Below are 24,446 nucleotides of genomic sequence, written 5' to 3'. Positions count from 1 at the left end.
TACTTATTTGCAACTGAGATAATACGAGAATAATGTCTTTACAATTTTGATTAACTTGTTTTACCTCATTATCACTATCATCAACTCATTGTCATGTTCATAATCCTTTATCCACTTATCTCAATCTATGTATAAGGTATGTTTAATTTTTGTGTTTTTGGACCGGATAGATGAACATTTAGTTTAGTGTTTTTTGGACCGGTTAGATGAGTAAATGAAGCTTTAGATAAATCGTGACTAATTTTAAAAACACGGTTACACTTTTCAGAAGGTTATTTTTGTCGAATTAGAAGCAATAACAAATAAATGTAAAATGATATGTACGCGTTGAGATGACTTGTTATAAATTAGCTGATTTGAAGAGATTTTGCTTGTAAAACTAACATACTTGAAAAAATTTAGGCTTTTTTTTCCGTTATTTAAGGGAAACTGTTCTCTTATTTTTCTTAATCGAAATTTACTCGAGTCATTGGAGTAGGACTACAAAAACTTTTGATTTACTATTGTTGATCTAAAATTTTGCTACTTTCTATTAAAAAAGGCTACATTCTTAGGGTAAAAGGAGCAACAATATCGAAAAGACATTAGCATGCACCATAAAGTGGTTGCATAATTGCATAATATAGGATTCTAGTGGTAGAAAAAGGCAAGGAATACATTATCAACATTATATTGGCATCATTTTTTGTAATGAGAATTGACAGCTGCAATACTAGTAGAATATAAGGAAAAAAGGTCAACATTTCTTGGTAAAAATTTCATCCCACTTTTGATAGTGGTAGAATGCTTTTATTTGAATGTAAAGTATTCCTTTTATTGGTGAAATTTAGCTACATTATTTATTAGGCTAAAGTAGTAGGACTGTAGGAGTAACTACTAATCAACACTCAAGAGATGACTCTTATCTATAATAGTTATTCTCTTGATCAACATTCATGCATTAGGAAGTAGGTTGTCTAAGTTGGCAAGATTTTTTTTTGGGGAATGAATGAGTGAAAGGAGATGGAAATGAGATAAACTGTATGCGCGGAGTAATATGACCACACACGAAGACACAATAGTAAAGTTGTTTTGGTTACACCTAACTATATGTAAATTTGTATAATTTGCTAATTTGCTTATCACTTTTTGTTCGGTTGTGCCTTATAGATGGTAGGAAGTACTCATGGTTTAAAGTTGGTGTAGGAATCGGATTTCACCCAATTTTATGCTATGAGTTTTTTCTCATACCTAGCTATAACACAAAGCACTTTGTCAATTTACCCTTATGCGCCTTTCTTACTTGCCAAAACGAAGTTTTTAGGCAAACAGAAACACAAAATTATACAAAGTGTAACATTTTCACTATTTACATCAAGATAATTCCATTATTGTATCTTATCCTACATTGGTCACAATAATAAAATCATCATGAAAAAGTTACATACAGGAGAAATTCTACAATTGTATAAGAATAATAATTGAAATACATTTAATCGCAAAACAATACAACATCATTGTACAAAATTTGTCTGATTTTTCATATCCTGTCATTTGGGGACTTGAGGGAAAGATTATCACTCTCTTCGCCTTTAATCACTGAATTGTTCTCACTGCCAATTTTCAAATAAGAGACACCATCGTCCTCAGCGTCTGAAACATCATCTTCACTCAGCTGAACTGAATCCGAAAAGCTATCATCAGTATCAGCAGCTCCCGTTGATTTTGGAGGGATCAAATCTGTAACTCGAACCTTTTGAGACAAGAAAAATAGAATTGTTTGAGGATTGATTTCAACAGAAAAAGTAATGGAAGAAAATTGTTGTAATGAACAGAATTGTGCAGACTGCAGAACTAATTTAAAGCTCAGTTTACAAATCACCTGCACAGGCTCCATTACATTGTATTCTTGATCTTTAGTTTTGTTCACTGTGTCTTGAGCATTAATCTCCATGGAATTTCGGACAAGCTGACTCAGGAAATCTACATCATCAGACATTACACCGAATCCTTTAAGAAGCTTGGAGCCGAGCTGTAAACTTGTCTGTTCACAGAAAGACAACCAACAAGTACGATGTTACACTCTAGCGGAGCAAAACAAGTTAGACAAATTGATAATTACACAGATGGTTTACCTCTGCATTCTCAATAATTGCCTCAGTTGCACCTGATTTTTTCAAATCCAACAGATGCTGAAGATCTTGGGCTCTAGCATAAATTGGGACCTGTTCTGTACAAACTTTGTCAGGTCAAGGATATATAACTGTCTCTCCATCTATCGCATTTAACAAGAAAGATGAACCTATAGAAGAGGGACATAGAAGATAATCTTTAACCTTACAAGTGATCAATCATTTTTATGCCAGGACAATGACTGAGTAATTACCGATGGAAATGTGAGTCGAATGCTTTCAACTGCTTGGATTGCCTTGTTCTTCTCCTGATACATGACTAAAACAGCTTTAGGAGAAGATATGCCGGCAGACTGCAAAACTGTCGGTCTAGATCCATCGCCATACAGGACTGGAAACCCAAGCTTCTTTGCTGACTGTTAAAAAGAAGAGAAAATCCATCTTACAAGTGATCTCTTATGTAGAGGAACTCATCGGTCATCATTCTTCCCCTTATTATTGCATAATTTTCAAAAATTAGAACCAACCTTTACAACGTTAGGATTAAGATCAAAAGCAACATATGGCCAACCTGCAGCTTCACCATCTGCACCCGAGGCCAATGGTGCTGACAAAAAGTTTGCAAGGACCTGAAGTAGCAGTCACATAGCAATCAGAATGCTAATTGCATTGCTATAACTTGCAAACTACTATATGATATGGTGGAACTTTACCTGACCCATTTGTCCAAATCCAAGAATAACCACTGGTTCACTAACGTCATAGTTCAAGCTCTCTTCAGCGATCTGTCCATAAAATTCAAGAATGCTCACAAGATTTCCCTTACAAACTTATTTAAAAATAAATAGTCCCTTACAAACTTATTCAAAAATAAATAGTGTGGCTTTATTGTGGCGAGAGGCAGTTTTAAAAGCAGGACTGTTTTAAATTTGATCCATTCCTCTCTTCTTTCTGATTCTCTCTCGGTAATACCAACTATATCAAAATAACAAAAACTTACCAGGTCCGCTTCAAATTTTTCAGCAACAAAATCAGCAGCTTGCCGTCCAAGTTCATTTAGAAAAGGCGTCAATGACATTGACAGCACAACAACAATTATGAGAAGTTTGTTGAGCTCAAGAGGTAAAACTCCCAGCCTGATTACATGAAGTCTCATCAGAAAAATAAAAAAATAAAATATATATGTAAAGCCAAAAAAGCCGTTGCAGTATATGCATAACTTGCCTATTTGCAAGAGAGAAAACCACAAATGCAAATTCACCTCCTTGGGACAAAAGGAATCCTATTCTTACGCTTTCTCGTAAGGTTAGTCCAACCCGGGGACCTAGGACTGTTATTATCGTAGTCTTAATAGCAATCAGGCCACCCAAGAGCGCGAGAACATTGGGCCATTCTCGGGAAAGAAGCTGCAGAGCAAGATGAAAACATAAAATCAACATACTATTCAAACATGAACACCAAAACCTACTATTCAAGACCACTAGGACTTGATGAGTACCTGCATATCAATAGAAGTTCCTGTGGTGACGAAGAACAATCCTAGAAGTAAACCCCGGAATGGCCTTATATCAGCTTCAATTTGTGTCCTGAAATTTGTTTCTGCCAGTATGGCACCAGCCAAAAAAGCTCCAAGCTGATGAGTTTCAAATGCAAGCAACAAAGAAAAATAATTAAATGCGAGTCAAACAAAAATATAATTGATGATTCAACAATTCCCATGATAAACAAAAATGCATCAGAACCGTGTCACTGAAGCCAAGCTTTTGCGTAACAAGTGAAGTCCCAGCAACTGTAAGTAAGCAAAGAGCAATAAAAGCTTCTGAGCTCCTTGTTTCTGCAACAACCTAATAATATGTCAACTTTTAAATTGAAGTACATAACACAAGTACTTAAGGTGCGTAGATAAACTATTTCAAATCTACCTCAAAGATTCGCCTCAGGATCAATTTCCCTCCAAGAGAGAGCAACCCAAGCCCAAGTAAAGCTTTCAGACTTTCATTGACAAGCATTGGCCATATGCTTTGCTCTAAATTCTTCAAAGCAACAACAAATGTGTTACATAAGATCTCAGTTTGGCAGTAATAAACTTAATGAAAAGAACAGACTGACATAATACTTGTTGTAAAGTTAGAGCTCATCCAAAGCATGAGAAAGGGGACAGAAGAACAGAAAAGAACAAAAAGATGAACTAACACCAGCATGAAAGGCTTTCCTCCATAAATTCAATTACAGGAAGAGACTATATAAACAGTGCCTCACTCACCCATCCCACCTCACCCCATGCTCTTCCAACCAAAAGAATGTTATAGGTTTTAAATACACACAAGACTGCTCTGCCAGATATCCATCAAATACATCGGACAGCCAGCATATGCTTTCCTCTCAGAAACATGAATAAAGAGGCTCCCCCAATGGCCTCGCAATTATTAATGATAATTTCTGTTTGTGTGTGTGTGTGTGTGTGTTGGGGAGTGGGGAGAGGGGGGGGGGGGGATTTTGGTGGAATAATTAAGAGTATAATATACCTGGCCTTCTAACACTGGGAGTATCACCAAGAGAGGGACGACTGCTATATCCTGCGTAAGGTCACAAATTCATGAAACAGGGTTACTTAAATTCTGCTTTCATGAAATACTACTCATTATCCACAAGAAATTGAGAAGATTACAGGCTGTTGCTATTAAAAATCTCATAAGAAGTAATTATATTAAACTCAATCTATAAGAGGATTAGTAATATGGTCATATTAGTATTAACCTGTAGCAGCAGAATGCCCAAAGTAGCCGAGCCAAATCTTGTTGGAAGCTCACCCTTCTCAGCAAGAAGCTAACAAACAAGCATATGATGTAAGTCAGGACTTCATAGAAATCTGTACTTGGTAAATGAATAGGAGCAAATAAACATCAATCTATTGGAGGTGAATGGATGCAGATTTGAGTTCCATAACACAAAGGATTAGTAGCAGAGACTATGTAAGCAGGCGAACTTTGAAAAGTTCAGACTCCATAGTTGTAATAGAAAGAAAAGGAGGATAAAAAGGCAGTGACTGATAATAATATAAGAATGATATTGTAATACTTAACTAGAAGAGACTAACAGTATACAGTCTATAAAGTATAAACTGTTACCTACATTATAAAACTAAATTTAAGTACATAAAATCATATTTGTTGCATGGATAAAGGATTAATAACTAAGGAATGATCCAGCTTCACCCAAGATAGTAGTAGAGTTTAGTTGCCAACCTGTAAAACAAAGGCAGACGATGACAATGATAGGGCAGCACCTATGACTATGGCCTCATCAATACTCCTGATGTTGACCTGTAATTGACTCAAAGAACACAGAAATAACTTCAGAAACATGAATAAAAGGTATACAAAGTAAACCAATGGAAAGCTTAAAATTATGTACCAAATCGGGCCGTGAATGAAACAAAAACATCAAAAGTCTCGTCCCGATTGCCTCATTTGGAGGAAGCTCAAATGCCGTGAAAGCAAGTGTGGACAACAGAACCTAAAAGAGATGCAAAGAACAAAACAAGGTGTGAGAATAAAAACATAACATTGGCATGCCTCATAGAGGTATCACACACACAATAATAGAAATCTATATGAACCCTTATTTAAAAACAGTATGGCCCTCTATTGACTAATGGATGACACAAACACACAATAATATAAACCAATGACAACGAATAAAGGCCATTAAAGGAGCAAAATAACAGATCCACTTATGATTTATGAAAATGTCACAAGCTTGACACAAAGTGTACCTGAGGCAATCCAATACCAAAAGCGAATATAGCCAGAGCCTTCAATCGCGCAAGTGAAAGCTCTAAACCCATCTCAAAAAGCTGACATAAGAAAATGATGATAAAACCTATAAGAGCCATATGAAATTTTGAAGGGAAAGCAGTATACCAATCGCATGCTTTTTTGAGGCTAAAGAAGAGATTTGAAGTAACATCTAACTACCACAAGGGCTATAAGCAGAAAAAACCTTACCAGGAAAAGGATACCCCATTCTGAGAGAACTTTAACATCAGTAAGATTTCTGATGAGGCCAAATTGATTTAGAATAACGCCAGCAAAAAAGAATCCAAGTATCTGCATTTAGAAAGCAAGACTCAAGCATTTTAGAAGCAAGTAAAAGAAACAGCATTTACAGATTTTCTACATATTTACAAGTCATGCCAACCAAAAGCCACATATAGATGTTTCAGATACATGCAATAAATGCAATCTCTAAATAAAAACAAGGCAAAAAGTTGCAGATCTCTAGTAGACCTGATTGGAAAAAAAATTATAAAAAACAAACAGTGAGGTTAAGTTACATTGGCATCTTTACTGTTTACTGAAATAGGATTGCCAACAAAAAAATGAGACTTAGAAGATGAAATTGGACTATTGGTTAAGCCTTGGCAGATTAACTCTCAGCGTTCAGAGAGACTTAGAAGATGAAATTGGACTATTGGTCAATTTGACAACAACAATGCCAAAGCCTTGGGTCAGCTGCGTGGACCTAGAATCTATCTCCTGAAACATTTTGCTTCAAAAGTAAAAACATATTCTGTATGAGTAGGGAAAACATCTATATGCTGGTATTTTCAATGTCTGAAGAGCCTATAAACAAAGTATGACTCTTTTGGTAGCATGCCACTTAGATTTTGTATGAAACAATAATAGACTCATCAAACATCGAAGTTACGGTATAAAATGCCTTACAGGGCTAGCCCTTATAGTTCTGAATACTGGGACAATCACGACAGTAACCACCAAGAATGTCAAGGTATCCAACCCCAAGTCATTAATGACATCAACAGCACTGGCTACATCAACCACAGCATGCAACTGAAATCTTTTGCTGCCACCTGTTCTAGAGCCTGAAAAGAATAATTTTCTATGACTAAAATTTGTTGTTACTGATGTGGACAATTTCTTCCATCCACTCCTTGTAGTATAACTTTCTTGTAACCTTGGATAGCTGCTGTATGAGGGCCGATGGACCAGACGATCCCTGGAACATAATAACTGAAAAGAATATCTACGAAAACTTGAATTTTCAGTAGAGGGGGTTTTATTGAAAATCTTCTTATATGTGAATTCAGAACCCTGCAAGCTTACCAGAAAACACAGTAGTTAGAAATAATGGTTTACATTTAAACACGGAATCATCTTGCAAGTTCAGTCCATTATTTTCCTGTTACACATTTTGATAGACCATCAAATTTCCAACAACACATGATTATATTACCAAGACAGGCAGAAAGTTTTTCCTCTTGTGTTCACTGACAGGAAATTTCATATCAATGGAAACAACTCTTTCTACATATATAACATCCACCCCCATTAACAGATTATCTTGTCATCGAGCCTCTAGTTCGAAGGTATACCTCGGTTAAATGGGTGTCCGAAGACAAGACAATAAGTGTCAAACCACATGTCTTAGGGCTTGTTCTGATTCACTGAATTGAGCTGAGGTGAACTGAATTGAATTGTTTTTGAGAGAAGAAAATTAGGAACTGAACTGAAATTAAGCTGAAAAGAACATGCCCTTAGTCTCCATTCTCTAATATCCTATAACAACTATCATTTTTCCTCTAATATCTACATATTTAGCATATTCAATATCTTCAATTCCAGCACAAAATTCAGGCTCTTCAAGGAAAGTTCATCCCTTTAGGTAGTCCAAAGAGGGTTCCACTATCCAAAATTGGCTAAGTACAATCAAAAGTTCCATAAAAAGATACAGTAACTTGCTTCATTAAACCAATTTCAACATGCAATATCATAATTTTCCTAGAAATAATTGAATTAAAATCCACAAATAGGCAAATGAGGTCTTAGCTTAGTACTTGTAATAAACATACCATTGTCTGTCACATATGGACCAAATTTCAACACTTACATACATAATTAAAGACATTAATGATCAAAATTATTGCGACTATTTAGGAACAGAGGAAATATCATCATTAGAACCCATTTTATCATATACTGAACTCAATTCTCAAACCCAATTCAACCCAAAATAAATAAAGACCAAAACTTGTGAATAAGAGTGAAACAGTTAATACCTTGAAGCAATGAGAAAAGACCAAAGAATCCGCCATAATTAACAAAAATTATGAACATAAATCATAAATGCAATATGATTAACTCATATTCTTCAAAGTTAGCAGTAAATTAGTTAGAGATTAGAAGTAATAAGCAACTGTAATTTGTGAAAATTTTTGTGGGGGTGTAAGGAGGAGAGAGAAAGTGTGTATGGAGAATCCAAAATGGGCAGAATGTGCCCAGAAATTATGTGGAGAAGCGTACATTTTCATTTTTAACCAAAGATTGGATTTTGTTCAACTTGAATTATTTGCCTACGTGGCTCTGCTCACAACTTGTTATCCTTTTAGATGCTGATAATTCTTCATCAAAGAAAGTTTAAAATTCTTCACCAATTTACATGTGAGACTACTTGCGTTACAAGCATGGTTTGTACGGCAAAATTAGTTGTTGTAGTAACAATTGGTTGTGAATATAATTGCTATGGAGGAGGACTTGTTAGTGTAGATAAACTTAAAAGTTTTTTACTTTTGCCTATGCAGTAAATGCTTTAAGCTGAATTTTACTCCGAATTAAATTCATTATATTTTCAAATATATACTTTTTGTAATTTTATTAGTACGAGTTCTGAATCTGATGAACATAAGTTTAAGTGTATAAGTGAGTTGGATAGAACATCATAAATTTAACCCCCATTGTTACACAATAGAATCATAATATTGCAAATATACCGGGGAGATTATGGACCCATTGAATAGACTTTTTTTTGAAAGTTAGAGATAGACGATTGTATGAATTTCAAATAAATCATGCACAAATATCTTGTCAATAGTAAGCGAAGATGATATATTGTATGAAAGTTCAGGACTTGGTTAGGATATCAAAAAGGTTTGGTTTAACACTATTAAAAGTGGATAAAACTTGCAACCTTCGTATAAAGTATGTGATTGTCTTCAGAAAATTGAATGTGTTTATGTGTGATTGATGAAGAAATGAGGTAATGGGGAATGGATCCACACTATCAAGATTAATGACACGAGAATTTCTTCACAATATGTCATATAAATTCATTGTCATTCCACAATTTAAGAACGCCCACTTTTTTTTTTTTTTTTTGAAGAACGCCCACTTAATACACATCTTTATGTCTAGGAGAGATCATTCACACGGTAAATATTTAAATCAACGTCATTAACCAGTCAGGTGAAGTTGATAAACCACAATATACAATGTCAGCCAGCTTTCTCAACACAAAGAAACATGACGAAATCATAGTAGAACAAGGAAAGAGCATAATTATTCAAGACTTTATTCATAGACTTCAGAAACTACATTTCCTAAACACCAGATATCAGAGCTTATAGAATCAGAAGTACTAATCAGCTCTCACAGAGAAGAATCCGAATTTGCTGGAGCAAACTTCAAAGAGACGCTGTTGACACAGTGGCGTTCATCTGTGGGTGTTGGGAATTTTTCGCCTTTAAAGACATGGCCAAGATGTCCACCACATGCTGCACAAGTAATCTCAACCCTCCTACCATCGGGATCAGGCTGCAAATCATAACAAATATTTCAACTCATTGCTTTTAAATTCAAGTTGGAAATATATGCAATTCTCATATTGTGGATGCAAACAACTAATCCATGGTGAAATAAAAAAAAATGCAGGAACTATACAGCAAAAGAAGATACTTACAGTACGATTTATGGCTCCAGGAAGTCCCTCATAGAAAGCTGGCCAACCACAACCAGAGTCGAATTTGGTTGTTGATCTGTATAGAGGAGTTTCACATCCTGCACACTTGTAGATTCCTTCCTCATAAAATTTGTTGTATTCTCCTGTTCCAGGGAGTCTGCAGCAAAGACGACCATGAACATAATAAGGATACTACACAAATAACATGGTATGTGAGAATTTTTTTTGAAATTATGCAACAGAATTGGTCAGCATAAGAACTAGAACATAAGTTAAAATGGTTGTTTAATTATATCTTCAGTTCAAGACTGTACAGGAGATAACTCAACCTCTTCCATTTGAACAATCCAAGTATGCTGCCTGAACTGGGAACAAAACCGGGTTACGAATGGGGAACTTAACTTTAGCAGGCCATATTTGGACTTTGGAGTTATCTCTAATTTTGTTATGTCAGATGGTGCATCGTGACTAGGTGTGTAGAAGGTAGACCTGACTGACAGGTATGTTCTGATTTGCTTTTGAATAGAATTCCCAAGGATGATCTCAAACACTATAATCAGTTTTAGTATTCTGTCTGATTAGCTCAATTATACCCTTCTGCTAAGCATTTCCAACAGAAGCTTGTAGCTTCTTCTTTTTAATATAAAAAAATTTATGCAGAAAACTTAGAATAGCATGAATTTCAAGAAAATATGACCAAAACAAGACAAGAGGGTAAATACAACAGTCTACAAACGACCATGACAACTCTGAAGCAGACAGCAGAACAGAGCACTTCACATTTCTACAAACAACCACACTGATATAGATTCTCTTTTCACATCCATATTTGACATCAATTTGATAACAATTTCAGATAACCAATTTGGTTTTATGTCTGGGAGATCTACTATGGAGGCAATCCATTTGATAAGACAAATGATGGAGTTTTATAGGGTAAAGAAGAAAGATCTTCATATGGTCTTTATTGATTTAGAGAAGGCATATGACAAGGTGCCAAGAGAGATACTTTGGTGGGCAATGTTGAAGAAAGGTATCCCACGAAGGTATGTAGACCTAGTTAAGGATATGTATCGGGATGTGTCAACAAATGTGAGGACATGCGGAGGGTTGACAAAAGATTTCCCTATTACAATCGGATTGCATCAAGGGTCTGCATTAAGCCCTTTTCTTTTTGCAACGGTTCTAGATGAATTAACTAGACCATTTCAAGATGAGGTTCCATGGTGTATGTTGTTCGCGGATGATATCGTTTTGGTGGATGAGACTAAGGACGGGGTTAATGTTAAGTTGGAGCAATGGAGGCAAAGGTTGGAATCTAGAGGGTTTAAGCTAAGTCGGAGTAAGACTGAATATTTGGTATGTCGTTTTGGCACTCAGAGGGGGACAAGCAATGAAGTGGTGAGTTTGGATGGAAAGGATTTGACCATGAGTGAATGTTTTAAGTATCTTGGGTCGATCATCCAGAAGAATGGTGACATTGATCAAGACGTAACCCACAGAATTAAGTCAGGGTGGCTTAAATGGAGAGCGGCCACGGGAGTGTTATGCGACCGCAGCATTCCCCTACAGTTGAAGGGAAAATTCTACAGGACTGCCATAAGACCAGTGTTGCTCTATGGTACAGAATGTTGGGCTTCTAAGAAAGAGCATATTAAAAAGATGGAGGTTACGGAAATGCGCATGTTAAGGTGGATGTGTGGAAACACTTTAAGAGATAGAATCAGAAATGAGGTTATTCGCAAGAAAGTAGGTGTGGCAGACATTGCAGATAAATTAAGGGAAAATCGTCTGCGTTGGTTTGGACATGTAAGACGGAGACCCGTGGGTGCACCGGTGCGAAGAGTGGAAGAGTGGGATCATGGAGGGATTAAACGAGGAAGAGGGAGACCAAAAATGACTTGGTTGGAAGGAGTGAGGAAGGATATGAAGTGCATGGATTTACGTGAGGATGAAGTTTTGGATCGTAAGGGATGGAGGAGAAAGATTTATGTTGATGACTACACGGAATAATCATATTTGGTTCATGTTAGCCGACCCCACTTTTGGGATTAAGGCTTTGATTGATTGATTGATTGATTGATTTGACATCAACATGCCAATTTAGGGCATAAACTTGCAAAATTCCACAAAGATTTGACTTTAACATGACTGATTTGAGGATCAAAACCCATGTCCATTAATTTGAATTTGTATGGAAGGTATCAAATGGGAAAAACAGGAACTCATTTGAAGGCCATATCAAGTATCAACAATTTGAAAGACATAGCGATGTAAATTACTACCTCCGTTTTTATTTAGTTGACACGTTTTGACTTTAGCACTATTCACACACCCCCCTTTGACCTTGTTTTGTGCTTTATACGTAATGAAAAATATAACCATGTGTAATCTTGTTAGATTCATCACATTATATACTTTCAAAATATCAACTTTTCATAATTTTTGTTTATCGATAATTAAAGATATTAATGATTGAATAAGTGCATTGGCAAACGTGACTAAAGAAACGTGTCAACTAAAAAGAAACGGAGGAAATATAATTCAAGGTTTTGACGCTTTGGTTGGAACTGTTTCACACACCAAAAATGTCACACATCATCCCAAATTGAAAAAAGAGTATGGGTACTCGCAGGTGATTGTACTCACCTGTACAGCATGTAAAACGAGTATGGGTACTAACAGGTGATGGTGTGAAGACATCTGATTTTTTAGGCTACTGTAGGTGCTGTCTTGTAACTTATATCCAAAGTGTAGAAAGTAGAAAGTGCATATACGCATCTGGGGCAAATAGGCCTATGGAGGATCATCTCTTGCAACTACTCCGTCACATTGTTATCCTTATGAGTACTCGGCATATTAACATTCTAGCAATACAATATGGACTCAAATGCATGGGCATAAGGATGAGTTTTGCAATATAAATTAAAGAAAAGCTACATAGACATGGAATGAACTAGTAAAGCGCCCTAGCACGCTCACGGCTCACGTGGTTTCAGAGTATATGAGAAGCGCATTGCCAAGGTCAGGACCGGCTACTCACACCATGCTCAAAGAGCTGTTACACCTTACAATCCTCCTCGTTCATGTAGATTATAGTAGACCAAATTCCCTACTACCAATATTCCTTTCGTCCCTCACACTAAAGGGTTTTTCAGCTTAATCAAATTCATTACTCTAATTTGAACATGATCAAATTCGTTATTCTAAACTTAAAGAAAGATCCATTTGGTTTATTCAATTATTGCACACACTCTATCAGGTTTAAGTCATTTAATCCATAACTTAAAAAGTGAATGAAATTACAAACACCACCAACAACATAAATTCCGAGATAATTTCACTCATAAATCATCATTAATTACAACTAATTATGACTTCTTTAACCATTTCAACCAATTCTCAGAAAAGCCAGCATGTTCCTTGCATAAAAACTGACAATTATCAAATTCTTCATACCCATATTTCTTTGTATAATTCATCACCTAAATGCTAATCCATTAATTATGAACAATTAATAAATAATTTAAAAAAAAAACACAAAATAACGAAATTTAAAAAGCATATAAAAATTGAATTACAAAGAAAAAATGAGGGGCATACTCAGTTCCTTTCTGCCTGAGAATACGAAACTGCTCAGGAGAGAGAATAGCACGCCATTCCTCCTCTGGTTTTTGAACTGAACCAGGAGCAGCCGCCATTGTTAAAAACCTCAAGCTTTTTTGGTGCAAATTCCCAGAAAACCCAGTTGAAAAAATGGCGTGATTTTTAGGTTTTGATACCAAAGATCTAAGCTTTGATGTATTTAAACAAATGGGTATGGAATAATTAGTGGGGTAATTAAGGTAAGAAGAATAATTTATAGATGGAAATTTGGGATTGAGTATTTTAGTGGTGGCAGTTGTAATGGATGAAGAAGAGAAATGTGAGGTTGTTCTGATAATATTCAAGCCCATTTTCTTCGACTTTTCCAAAACTAAGATAATTATTTTATGGGATGAATATTAAAATACTTGTATTACATATACTTTTCCATATTTGTACTCCAAAAATAATGTGGTTTCCAAGATCTTTGGATTGGGCTATAACCTCACATTCTTTGCATTGAATTTGTACCAACATTCATGGTTAATACATTTGCGCCCATTTTGCTGTCCTCTATAACACAATTTTGCTGGACCCTTCAAGAAATCAATCCAATACGAAATATAGAGTATATTTTTGCGAACCTTTAAGAATAAGTCCATTATTTTTCATGCATACCAATTACGAGTACTTTTTATAAAATATACTTCGTATTAATGTATGTATCCTTCGTCTTTCAAAAAAAAAAAAAAAAAAAAATGTATGTATCCTTTGAGATTGCATGTAAGCGCAAAGCTGTTAAGCCCGTATATATTATTGTATTTAGTATGTTAACGGGCTATGTTAAAAGCCCTTACTTTAGGTTGTATAAATACCTTGTTTACATGGAATACAAACTAAGAATACACATTCCTTACATGGTATCAGGCCTAAACGTTTTTTTTAACCCTAAACACCGAATTCTGTTCTTTTCTCTACTGTCGAACACGAACAGTCATGGAAGAGGGCAAACTTGATCCTTCGTCCCCTTTCTATCTAGGTGCTGGAGATCAGCCCGGAAATCTAATCACTCACGTGGTTTTGAAAGGTGACAATTACCTAGCTTGGTCGAGGGCAATCACGTTGTCTCTTCGATCTCGTCGAAAATTTGGATTCGTCGATGGAACAATCGCGAAACCGACTGAAAAGAAGAAATTATTGGACTGGGAGACGGTTAATTCTATGCTTGTTTCATGGATTTTGCGCTCTATGGAACCAAAACTTGCGGCATCACTGCCTTTCTTTGATGAGGCTAAGCGCCTTTGGGATTATTTAGAACAGAGATACTGTATTTCTAATGGACCAAGATTGCAACAACTTCGGTCGAAGATCACTGACTGTCGGCAAACAGAGGGCATGTCGATTGAGGACTATTACACCACACTTATGTGTTTATTTGATGACCTTACCCGAATTAAACCCCTCCATGGGTGTGAATGCGGGAATTGCTCATGTAATGTTGCGGGGAAATTTGCGGCTGACAGGGAGGAGGAAATACTCCACCAATTTCTGATTGGGATTGATGATTCTAAATACGCTGCTGTACGAACTAATTTGCTTTCACAGCAGCCTCCAGTTGATCTAAACCGCGCTTTTCAAGCTCTCCTCCAGGAGGAGGAATCGCGAGGTATTATCAAGGGGAGGGCTGACAGAGAACAAGTGAAGGATGCTCATGCCTTTGCTGTTTCAGCAGTCCGCTCGAAGGGAATTCCGGATCGCCGGGATAAATCAAAACTCTTCTGCTCGCATTGCAAGAAAACAGGGCATGACAATGAAGGGTGCTTCGTTCTTCATGGATATCCGGAGTGGTGGCACGAGTTGAAGCGCAAGAAGGAGGGGGCTGCTGGTGGTACTTCTACTCGTGTTTCCAGGTCTGCCGTTTCTGATGGAGGTTCGGGGAAGCCTGCTGTACGCGCCAATGCGGTGTCTTCAACAGGGGCAGCTTCTGATGGTGGGGAAAATGTGTCCCTGCGTGATCTTAAACCCGAGGATATTCGGGTTTTGTTGAATATGGCTACTCTTCAACAGGAACGAATGCAAGGTGAGCTCATGATTAATTGGATAATCGATACGGGGGCATCTCATCATGTCACTGGGAATGATTCTTGCTTGGTAGATGCTCGTTTGATTTCACCGTGTCCCGTGGGTCTACCAAATGGAGAACAAGCTGTTGCTTTGAAGGAGGGTCGGGTCATTTTGACTGACAACATAATTTTGGAGCATGTTTTATTTGTTCCTAATTTACAATGCAACTTAATATCGGTGTCAAAAATGATTGATTCCTCAAAATGTTTTGTACGATTCACTGACTCTTTATGTGCTATACAGGACCAACGTTCGGGGAGCCTGATTGGAGCCGGTGAACGAAAGGATGGACTCTACTACTTTCGGCGAATTCCTACAGTATGTGCGGTTCAAGCTCCTGCAGTGTCGGATTTTGAATTGTGGCATAGAAGACTTGGACATCCGTCGGACAGAGTGGTTAAGTTGATTCCTCCCCTTCGTAGTAGTTCTACTAAGTTATCTTTGAATAAAGCTTGTACCGTGTGTCCTCAAGCTAAACAACATAGGGATAGTTTTCCTAATAGTGATAGCAAAGCAACTCGTATTTTTGAGTTAATTCATTGTGATTTATGGGGGTCGTATAAAACTCCCTCTACTTGTGGTGCACATTATTTTTTGACTCTAGTTGATGATTATTCAAGAGGTGTTTGGGTTTATTTATTAAATTCAAAAACAGAAGTTTATTCCGTTTTTTGTTCTTTCTTTGCTATGGTTGAGCGTCAATTTGGTGTGTCTGTCAAATTGGTGAGAAGTGATAATTTCCTTACAAAAGCATTTAATATATTTCTATTGAATGACAAATAACACGTCAATCAATGTAACATGTAACTCATTTCGTAATGTCTCTTATAACATGAAATATGTTTTATGTACTTGTGTCAATGTAATATGTAATACGAAGTATGTTTTATGTACTTATGTCAATGTCCCTTTACAAATTACTCATATTTATTTTAAGTAATTTATATAATACTTGTATGACTATATGAGTATAGATACAATATAATCCTTTTTAAATAGTTATTAGTTAATATGCTTGTTTACTTTTTGTTTGTCCAATTAAGCTATTCTTCTTGTTTACTACTTCGTACTATTTATTAAAACTATATTAATAACCAAGGTAAGGTTTTTCTTTTTTTCCTTTCCAAACAAACGTTTTTTTTAGTTTTTTACCCATTGAATTAATAATGAGCAAAATTAAACTTTTATGTTTCTAAGTATTTACAATTTTTTGTTCTTCTAAACCAAATAAGCAATTTGAACAACCAGTTAAATTGTGCATGAGCTGTATTTGTGAACTGTGATACATTAGCTTAGTGATAAAAGTTGGAATCAGTTAGAAATCAAACAACTATATAACTATAGACATAAATTAGTGGTTGGATCAAAGCATCTTCTTTAAATTCCTTAACTATTGATGTTAGTTGGCATTGTGAAATAAGGTGCAAGAAATCAGATACGCCTCCCTAATTATACCTACTAAGATTGTCTCATATTTTCACTTTTTAAAATATTGATTAATTTAAAATTGTACGTAAAGAGTGAGTACTAGATAAGTAGATAGGCATATATAATGATATAAATGAGGAATATTTACAAGAAAGTTTGAAAGAGAATGAGATTATCGAGCTTTTAAATTTTAGCAATATGATAAACAAGTTGAGAATAAAATCACGTACACCCTTAGTAATTAATATTGCAAATAACCAACCACCCCATTCCTTTGGGTCCGAACACAAGGTAGTAATGTAGTACGGAGTACAACATTAACTCTATGTACACTTCTTTTGTGTAAGAAAATTGCCACATCTAAAAACTATTATCTCTCATCTAAACCGATACTTAGTATACATATATATTGAATATACATATATTGGAGGTATACATAAATTATTGTACATTGAATTATGTCTTTATACCAACAACATAATTCATGTATGTAGCTAGCGAGTAGGCGCTACTATACCAATCTTCTTAGGCTTTAAGCACAAGAAGTTTGGAGAGTACCATCTAAACAAATTGAAGGTTGAAATGCCCGAAATTACCGCCAATAAGACGGATGCCACACCACCACAAGCTATGGAACCACCAATTTGAACGCAAAACCTTACATATTTGCTACATAGTTTCATCCATTCAAGATCATGGGAGCCAAATAATGCGAGGAATGCTATTTGGGTCGAGGCACACATCATAGCAAAAACAACGTACGCTACCACCTTGACAACGATAAGAAAGAAAATTAAATCAGCATCGAATGTGATTACTTAATTAAAATATACGAAGTATCTTAAAATATACGCATAAAATGTGATAAGTTAGTTGAAACTAAGAGCCTGTTCTCATACAGTTATTTTCAGTTCAGTTTAGTTTAGTTCAGCTCTAAAAAGTTCAGTTCAGCTCTAAAAAATCCAGTTCAGTTCAACTCCTAATTTCCTTCTCTTACGAAATATTAATTTTAGTTCAGTTCATCACAGCTCTAATAAGATCATCTCTAATAAGTTTAGTTCAGTTCAATTCAGTTCAGCTGAGTTTAGTCAATGAGAACATGTCCTAAGTTAGAATAACTTCAAACCCATGCATTAATGCGCGGGCCATTACTATAGGATAAACTCTTAGTGAGGATGTTATACATTGAATAATTAAATTAAAAATATACGGTTGTTACATTTAATAATAGTAATATTAAATTTATTTAAATGAATATATTAGGGAGCACTTTATTTGGATGTAATACATTGAATTCATTATTGTGTATACTCAAGGGTGATTGACAAAATTGAAGGGCTCAAACCATAATCTAAACCCTTATTTAATTTACTTACATCTTTACAAGTAGGGCTGACAATCCCTGACCTGACTTGATAACACGACTCGAATCCGGCCCAAAATTACTAAGAGAAACCCAAATTGAACCCGAACAACGACCCAAAAACGACTCGATTGGACCCAAATTTCATATTCCATAATAATATTAAGTTTTACACTATTTTTGGTAGTTTTTAAGCATAACCCGAAATCGACTCGAAAGTTGACCCAAACCCGACCGGATGATCCAAATTGCCACCTTATTTACAAGCTTATGTCTATTTTTAGGTAAGTGTGTGCCCCACCATTTTATTTTAGGAGGGAACTTTTTATTCGTGAAAGGCGGGTGGTGGAGTGTATGTGAAGGGTGTCTCGGTCACTAGTCGTTGTGAAGGGTGTCTCGGTCACTAGTCGTTGTGACCACAAATGAAATAAACTCCAATTCAGCTGAATTTTCTTCAACCTTGGTCTTTTAAGGTTATACCGACCATGAGATATGAGTGAAATACATCAAACAAATTAAAACCCAAACTTCAAAAGACATGCATATCCTACATGGAACAATTTTCAAACATTTATAAAAATCTTGAATACTTAAATTAGTTTTCCTTTAGAAAAAAAAAAAAAAAAAAAAAAAAGCTTTTAATCTAACCCATGATTATTTTTTGTATTTTAATCACATAGTATAATTAGAGGAAAATTAGATATTATTGTTGGCTAAAGCTGAAAAATGTACTTATATAACTTGCTGAAATATAGCAAAAAAGATTACTAGAGATGAATAGGTAATCAAGATACCAATTATGCAAATAAAATTACAAGTCAATAACAAAACACATACTTTGTATAAGATACATTTAATATCATAATATATGATCAAATAATTCATAAGAAATATATAACAAATAAAAAGTAATCTTCTATAACATAATAACAAGGTAAGAAAGATGAACATAGGAATATATGTGTATGTAAAATATGATTATTGTTGCAACATACCTGATCAAGCAAGAAATAAAACCATTTTAGGACATGGTTGGACAAGCTTAATTTATCTCCCGCATAATTTTCAGTGAAGGCCAAGCATCGAACTAGTTGAAGTAAATTGTACCCGGCGCCGATGAAATAAGCGTACAATGATACTCTAACAAATCAAAATTCGATCATTCAAACAATGTACGACGACAACAATATATTTATTTCGTTTCAAAATATATAATAATGCCTGCATGTATTTTCGAGACTTTATAAGCTTGTTTGTCTCAACTTTAAAAATCCAATCTCGAAAACATGTACTAACATCATATATTATGACACAAAGAGAATAACTTATGGCACAGTATTGAAGACAATTGAAAAAAGATTAGAAGAGAAAACTTACTTTAAAATAACCGTCAATTTATAGCTGACTTTCATTTTGTACACACCAAAGTATAGCTTTGTTTGGACGTCTGTAATCATAATTACGGCAGCCATAAGAAGTGTTATCAAAGCACATAATCTCAAAATTGCTTCAATTTTCATCATTCGATTCTTTTGTATAAATTCCATGTTCTTTTTTTCTTTTCAAACATAAACTCAACCACTCTACTAGTAGAGCAATGAGAGAATGAAAATACAAGAAAGTGACCGTTTTTTTTTTTTTTTTTTTTTTTTTTTTTGTTGCTGTTGTTGTTGATTATGAATTTAACAGTTGAGTTTATATAGGCTTTTATATATATTTAAGAGGCTAGGGCAAGTAGCCAAGTTAGCTACTGTATAAGTGTTATAGTTGAGGCTACAAACGGTCCACGAGTAATATATTCATCGATGCATTTATTTTAGTATGTACTATTAATGTCGTACTACATCAGGCCATGATCTCTACAATCGGCAATCCCCATCTTTGGTACTCGTATAATCGTATTATTTAGCGTCCGTTTGTTAAATTAGATGTGGATATATATGGGAAGTTGACACTTACGAAAATGAAACTATGAGAAGTTGATCAGTCGGCAAAAACATAGAAAATTAATTATAAGATGAAAAATAGTGTATATATATTTAAACCTTCTAGGTTAATTAAGTGGAACTTTCCATGAATTGTCGAAATTTTTATAGATAACAATTACAGAGGCAATCTAATATACATTAAAAAAAAAAAAAAAAAAAAGGTTTATTATTCAAAAAAGAAAGAGAGAGAGAGAGAAAGAGTGCATTATCATATCGCTATACTAAATGTCACTATATGATACTAATGTATTCTAAATACATACGTTAAAATAAATTAAATTAGCTAAATAGATTGACTTGCTTTAGCTTTCTTTCTAATTAAAGTTATTTATTTGATACACAAACGTGTACTAAATTTAATCATTGGTTATAATTAACTAATTAAGTTAGATGGTATCCACTCTTATCTCGTTAACATAAGTTGATCAAGTTTACATTGCGTGTAGCTAGTATGCATGCACGATATCACGTCTCTACTTCTACTAATTATGATTATAAGGTCGCTGGACCAATCGAATTAAATTTGAAAATGGTACATGATTATATTATGATGCCGATAAAATATGTAACTTTAAGAGGAAAAATAGAAGTTGATCGAGTCCAAAAAACACGTAGTAAGAGTAGAAGTAGCATTAAAATCGGCTTAGTTGGAAGCAATACGTCACATCTAATAATCAAGTTTGATGTACATAGATCACCCAAATTTTCGATGACATAAATTAAATATGCACTTCCAACCATATAGTTTAGCTAGAATATATTTTTATAGAATATGAAAATTGTTCAAGTGCCCAAATTGCACCTTAGCCCATACCTATACTAGGCTGGCCATGTACATTCCCTCACGTTCCCATATTTCGCAGGCCTTAGCTTGATCCTTTACTATACCGACACACAATAGTGTTGTGTAGTCGATATTGAAAACTGGTTTAATTGGTTAAAGTATTTGAAGGTGGTATTCAAAGTTAAACAACTAACCAATAATTAAGAAAATGCCAAAAAAATTATATATATTCGACGTGGTTTACCAATATAAGGCAACCTAGAGTGGGTAGGAAAAAAAGAAAGTATATGCCAATTATAGTTTATATATATGCATTATTTTTTTTTTAATTTTTTTTTTAATTTTTTTTGAGAGAAATATATGCATTAATTTAAAGAAAGTATGTTGTTATTAACCATGGCTTGCTTTGCTTTTTAACGAGAAATGATCGAGAGTATTGTGTTAATTACAAAAGACATACAACATTTACAATAATAAATTAATCATGGAAAAAGACAATTTAAAGCATCAAAATATTCATCAAATCTAATATTATTTTCCTTTAAAAATAATTGATGTAATTATGTTCCAACCATAAACGATTTGATAATCAACGACTCGATATCTTTCATTGCGACAAAATAACCCTACATTAGCTACATACAACTAATTTAATTTATGATATTGGAATCCAACCTTCATCTTGATGTTAATCTTCAATCATCCAACACAAAAAATCTCTAAAAATAGGGAAACAAAAAATATATAATTTATTGAACAATAAAATAATTAAATCACACTATTTAAAAACAAAAAAATAATAATAAATAAATCACATACAAAAAAGAAAGATAGCAATATTTTTAGATATGTCAACATATTATAATATAAAATAATTAAATTACAAATCAACATTTAAAGTGTAGGCCATTAACCATGTATTGGCTTGTTAATTATAATATAGGCCGATTAAAATATGGTTATCAGTTCGAATCTCTCTATCCTCATTTATAGTTTGTATTTCCTTTATAACTCATTCGCAACAAAAAATAATTATTAGTTGTTTAATGACCATTCGATATTTGCCTAGAAAACCTTTATGATGTAGGATTGTAGGGCTTAAGATAGTGAGAGTGAAATTTAAAAGAACAATTTCTTTGAATTGGCTTGAAAGCTGCTTGATTTGGCCTTTGGATTTTCTATTAGCATTTAAATTTCAGTCTCTTTCCCTTTCTTTTTCTGCATTCCCTTTCTAGTATGAAGTTTCTATTATTCCTACAACTCAACCACCATCATTTTCAATGCTTAGCTTAATTCAAAGATTAGAAAGTTTAACAAGTAATTAAAACCTTATAATTGCTTCTTTTTTTTGTATATACATATATAGTCATATTCATGTATTGTTTTCCTGGATGTTTGGTTCGCATAGTAGTATGGGTTTGGAATCAGGAATAGATTTAGGTGGTATCGGGTTGGGACTTGATACTAATTAATACCATGTGTTTGGTTCAATATTGGAATGAAATTTCGTCCCCTTAATACCATGTATTTGGTTTAATTCTGGAATGAAATTTCATCCCCTTAATACCATGTATTTGATACCTAAGGGAATGGAATGAGCCAAACCTACGTCCCATAACTTTTGTACTAATCACATACCAATTTTTCTACAATGGAGTAATGTGAGTGAGTAACGTGCTAAACATGAGCAGGTGTTCAAATGTCAAACAAAATTAAATTTAAAGTGTTTTGGTCTAAAATGAAGTGTCTCCACGACTACACAGTACACCTATTAATAGTAGGTGTAAGCGAATCCAACATGACATTTGAAAAGAGATGAAGAGCATGAATAACATGATCTTTTTTTAAAAACCTATCAATCATCATTATCAGAATAATTAGGAAGGTATTAAGTCGAGGGAGGCTAATAATCAGCAAATATAAATGCCATATGATAAACAATTTTTGTTTATCACTAAATTGGGGCAAGCTCACCAAAATTGACTTTTGGCCTCTTCAGTATAATTTCAGTTCAGTTCAGTTCAGCTTCTAATTTCCTTCGCTCATAAACTATTCATTTAAGCTATATTTAATTTTGTTCAGCTCAGTCCAACTCCAATTAATTCAGTTCAGTTCAGCTCCAATCAGTTCAGTTCAGCTCAATTCAATAAATGTGAACCAGCTCTTAATTCATGTCATCGACCCCGTTTGTAAGAAATTAGTTGTGTAACTTGTGTTGTTATTGTAAGCGGGTTTTATATGGATGATCTATAGAACACTTGGAAGGTTTTGTGGAATCTGATAATTAGAAGCTAACATCCTAACAATTGTGGCAAAGGTTTGTTGACAAGTTAGCTTACACGATCAAGGCATATCATTAATCCTTTCCAAGCATTGAATTTGGTTGGAAAAAGACAGCTCATTCATTACAAGTTCACAACTTCCATCTCATTAAATAATATGTTTGTACAATGTACTGATAATTGTTAGTCTGATCTTGTTCTTATGCAAGTACTTCAATTAAAATCAAACATACATACATTATTCAATTCTGTTTAGGGTAACACTTTTAATGTTTTATGCTTGCACTATAACATTGAAATCAATCAGTTTATTCCTTACATTATCGATAAATTTGGGTACGGTACAAGTTTGTTTTTGGATCACTATGATTGTGTTTTCGAGTTTTTTTTTCTTTTTTCTTTTCAGTTTTGTTCCGGTTTTGGGCAGATTTTTCGTTCTAACATGGTTTTTAGGTATGCAGCCAGATTAGGAGCATAGATAATACTTGTCTAGCAACAATTTATTCATTTTTTGTTGTTGGACTAGATCATTTGTGCACAAAATAACTGTAGTTTGATGTTGATCGAGTTGAATAGACCATTATATTTGCAAAAGGCCAGGTAAAACACGAAACTAATCAACTTATGAAGCGGATAAAGGATAATTAAATCGACAAGACACTAATGGCTATCAAATTTACTAGTCTAGTAACATCTCAGGCCCTTAAGAGAACTTCGAGTCATTAAGACTCAATCATTGGAATTACAGAAGCTTGCTACATTATTTATCAGACAGCATCAACAGAAAAGAATACAGCTGATTCTGTTTTAATGTCAGAGACATTTTATGCAATAGGAAAGTTATCCGTTTCAACGGCAGCCACATTTGATGCACTTACCAGACCTGAGTACTAACGAATATAATTTACGTGCATTGCGAAAATGATCCCTTGAAAGCGTTAGTCAAGAAATGGAAGTTAAAGATAGGTCGTTGCAGTAAGTTTATACCAAATTAAATGTAACAGTTTTGGCTCATATGGCTTCCTG

General features: G+C 34.5%; 3 protein-coding genes across 4 annotated transcripts; all 3 read right to left on the bottom strand.

Annotated features, from left to right (window-relative positions):
- Positions 1–1,321: 1,321 nt before the first annotated feature.
- LOC145619263 (K(+) efflux antiporter 3, chloroplastic-like) lies at positions 1,322–8,423 on the bottom strand. Of its 2 annotated transcripts, XM_081673919.1 has the most exons (19): positions 8,191–8,423; positions 6,839–7,225; positions 6,119–6,220; positions 5,887–5,967; positions 5,526–5,627; positions 5,357–5,434; positions 4,869–4,937; positions 4,637–4,687; positions 4,034–4,144; positions 3,854–3,955; positions 3,610–3,744; positions 3,336–3,517; positions 3,112–3,247; positions 2,825–2,896; positions 2,639–2,740; positions 2,366–2,527; positions 2,115–2,204; positions 1,862–2,023; positions 1,322–1,732 (listed from the first exon to the last, which is right to left on the bottom strand). In XM_081673919.1, the coding sequence occupies exons 1-19, from the start codon at positions 8,224–8,226 to the stop codon at positions 1,520–1,522; spliced, it is 2,373 nt and encodes a 790-aa protein (XP_081530045.1). In that variant the 5' UTR covers positions 8,227–8,423; the 3' UTR covers positions 1,322–1,519. The 2 variants fall into 2 exon arrangements, with proteins under 2 accessions (XP_081530045.1, XP_081530046.1); XM_081673920.1 differs by lacking the exon at positions 1,322–1,732 and having other exon boundaries at positions 1,885–2,023; positions 2,115–2,209.
- Positions 8,424–9,331: 908 nt separating this feature from the next.
- LOC145620367 (peptide methionine sulfoxide reductase B5-like) lies at positions 9,332–13,871 on the bottom strand. The gene is made up of 3 exons (XM_081675033.1): positions 13,470–13,871; positions 9,867–10,023; positions 9,332–9,721 (listed from the first exon to the last, which is right to left on the bottom strand). Exons 1-3 carry the CDS (start codon positions 13,820–13,822, stop codon positions 9,557–9,559), a joined length of 675 nt encoding a protein of 224 aa, XP_081531159.1. The 5' UTR covers positions 13,823–13,871; the 3' UTR covers positions 9,332–9,556.
- A 3,342-nt stretch (positions 13,872–17,213) lies between these two features.
- LOC145620683 (CASP-like protein XL3) lies at positions 17,214–20,018 on the bottom strand. Its single transcript, XM_081675391.1, has 3 exons — positions 19,744–20,018; positions 19,362–19,506; positions 17,214–17,773 (listed from the first exon to the last, which is right to left on the bottom strand). Exons 1-3 carry the CDS (start codon positions 19,911–19,913, stop codon positions 17,498–17,500), a joined length of 591 nt encoding a protein of 196 aa, XP_081531517.1. The 5' UTR covers positions 19,914–20,018; the 3' UTR covers positions 17,214–17,497.
- Positions 20,019–24,446: the final 4,428 nt, after the last annotated feature.

The sequence above is a fragment of the Chenopodium album genome, chromosome 27, assembly GCF_948465745.1.
Source record: "Chenopodium album chromosome 27, dcCheAlbu1.1, whole genome shotgun sequence".
Taxonomy (NCBI): domain Eukaryota; kingdom Viridiplantae; phylum Streptophyta; class Magnoliopsida; order Caryophyllales; family Amaranthaceae; genus Chenopodium; species Chenopodium album.
The sequence above is the reverse complement of the archived record's forward strand: the minus strand, read 5'-3'. Positions and strand labels throughout refer to the sequence as shown.

What these genes read in the sequence shown, in the direction of transcription:
- LOC145619263 (XM_081673919.1), bottom strand. Translation starts at nt 8,226, where the DNA reads ATGGCGGATTCTTTGGTCTTTTCTCATTGCTTCAAG. An exon ending in AAAAATTTGAAGCGGACCTG is followed by an intron (nt 2,897 to 3,111) that starts GTAAGTTTTTGT and finishes TTTTATGGACAG; the next exon opens with ATCGCTGAAGAGAGCTTGAA. An exon ending in TTAATCCTAACGTTGTAAAG is followed by an intron (nt 2,528 to 2,638) that starts GTTGGTTCTAAT and finishes TCTTTTTAACAG; the next exon opens with TCAGCAAAGAAGCTTGGGTT.
- LOC145620367 (XM_081675033.1), bottom strand. Translation starts at nt 13,822, where the DNA reads ATGGGCTTGAATATTATCAGAACAACCTCACATTTCTCTTCTTCATCC. An exon ending in CTCAGGCAGAAAGGAACTGA is followed by an intron (nt 10,024 to 13,469) that starts GTATGCCCCTCA and finishes TCTTTGCTGCAG; the next exon opens with ACTCCCTGGAACAGGAGAAT. An exon ending in CTGGAGCCATAAATCGTACT is followed by an intron (nt 9,722 to 9,866) that starts GTAAGTATCTTC and finishes TATGATTTGCAG; the next exon opens with CCTGATCCCGATGGTAGGAG.
- LOC145620683 (XM_081675391.1), bottom strand. Translation starts at nt 19,913, where the DNA reads ATGGAATTTATACAAAAGAATCGAATGATGAAAATTGAAGCAATTTTG. An exon ending in AAATTGACGGTTATTTTAAA is followed by an intron (nt 19,507 to 19,743) that starts GTAAGTTTTCTC and finishes TTGATTTGTTAG; the next exon opens with AGTATCATTGTACGCTTATT. An exon ending in TTTATTTCTTGCTTGATCAG is followed by an intron (nt 17,774 to 19,361) that starts GTATGTTGCAAC and finishes ATCGTTGTCAAG; the next exon opens with GTGGTAGCGTACGTTGTTTT.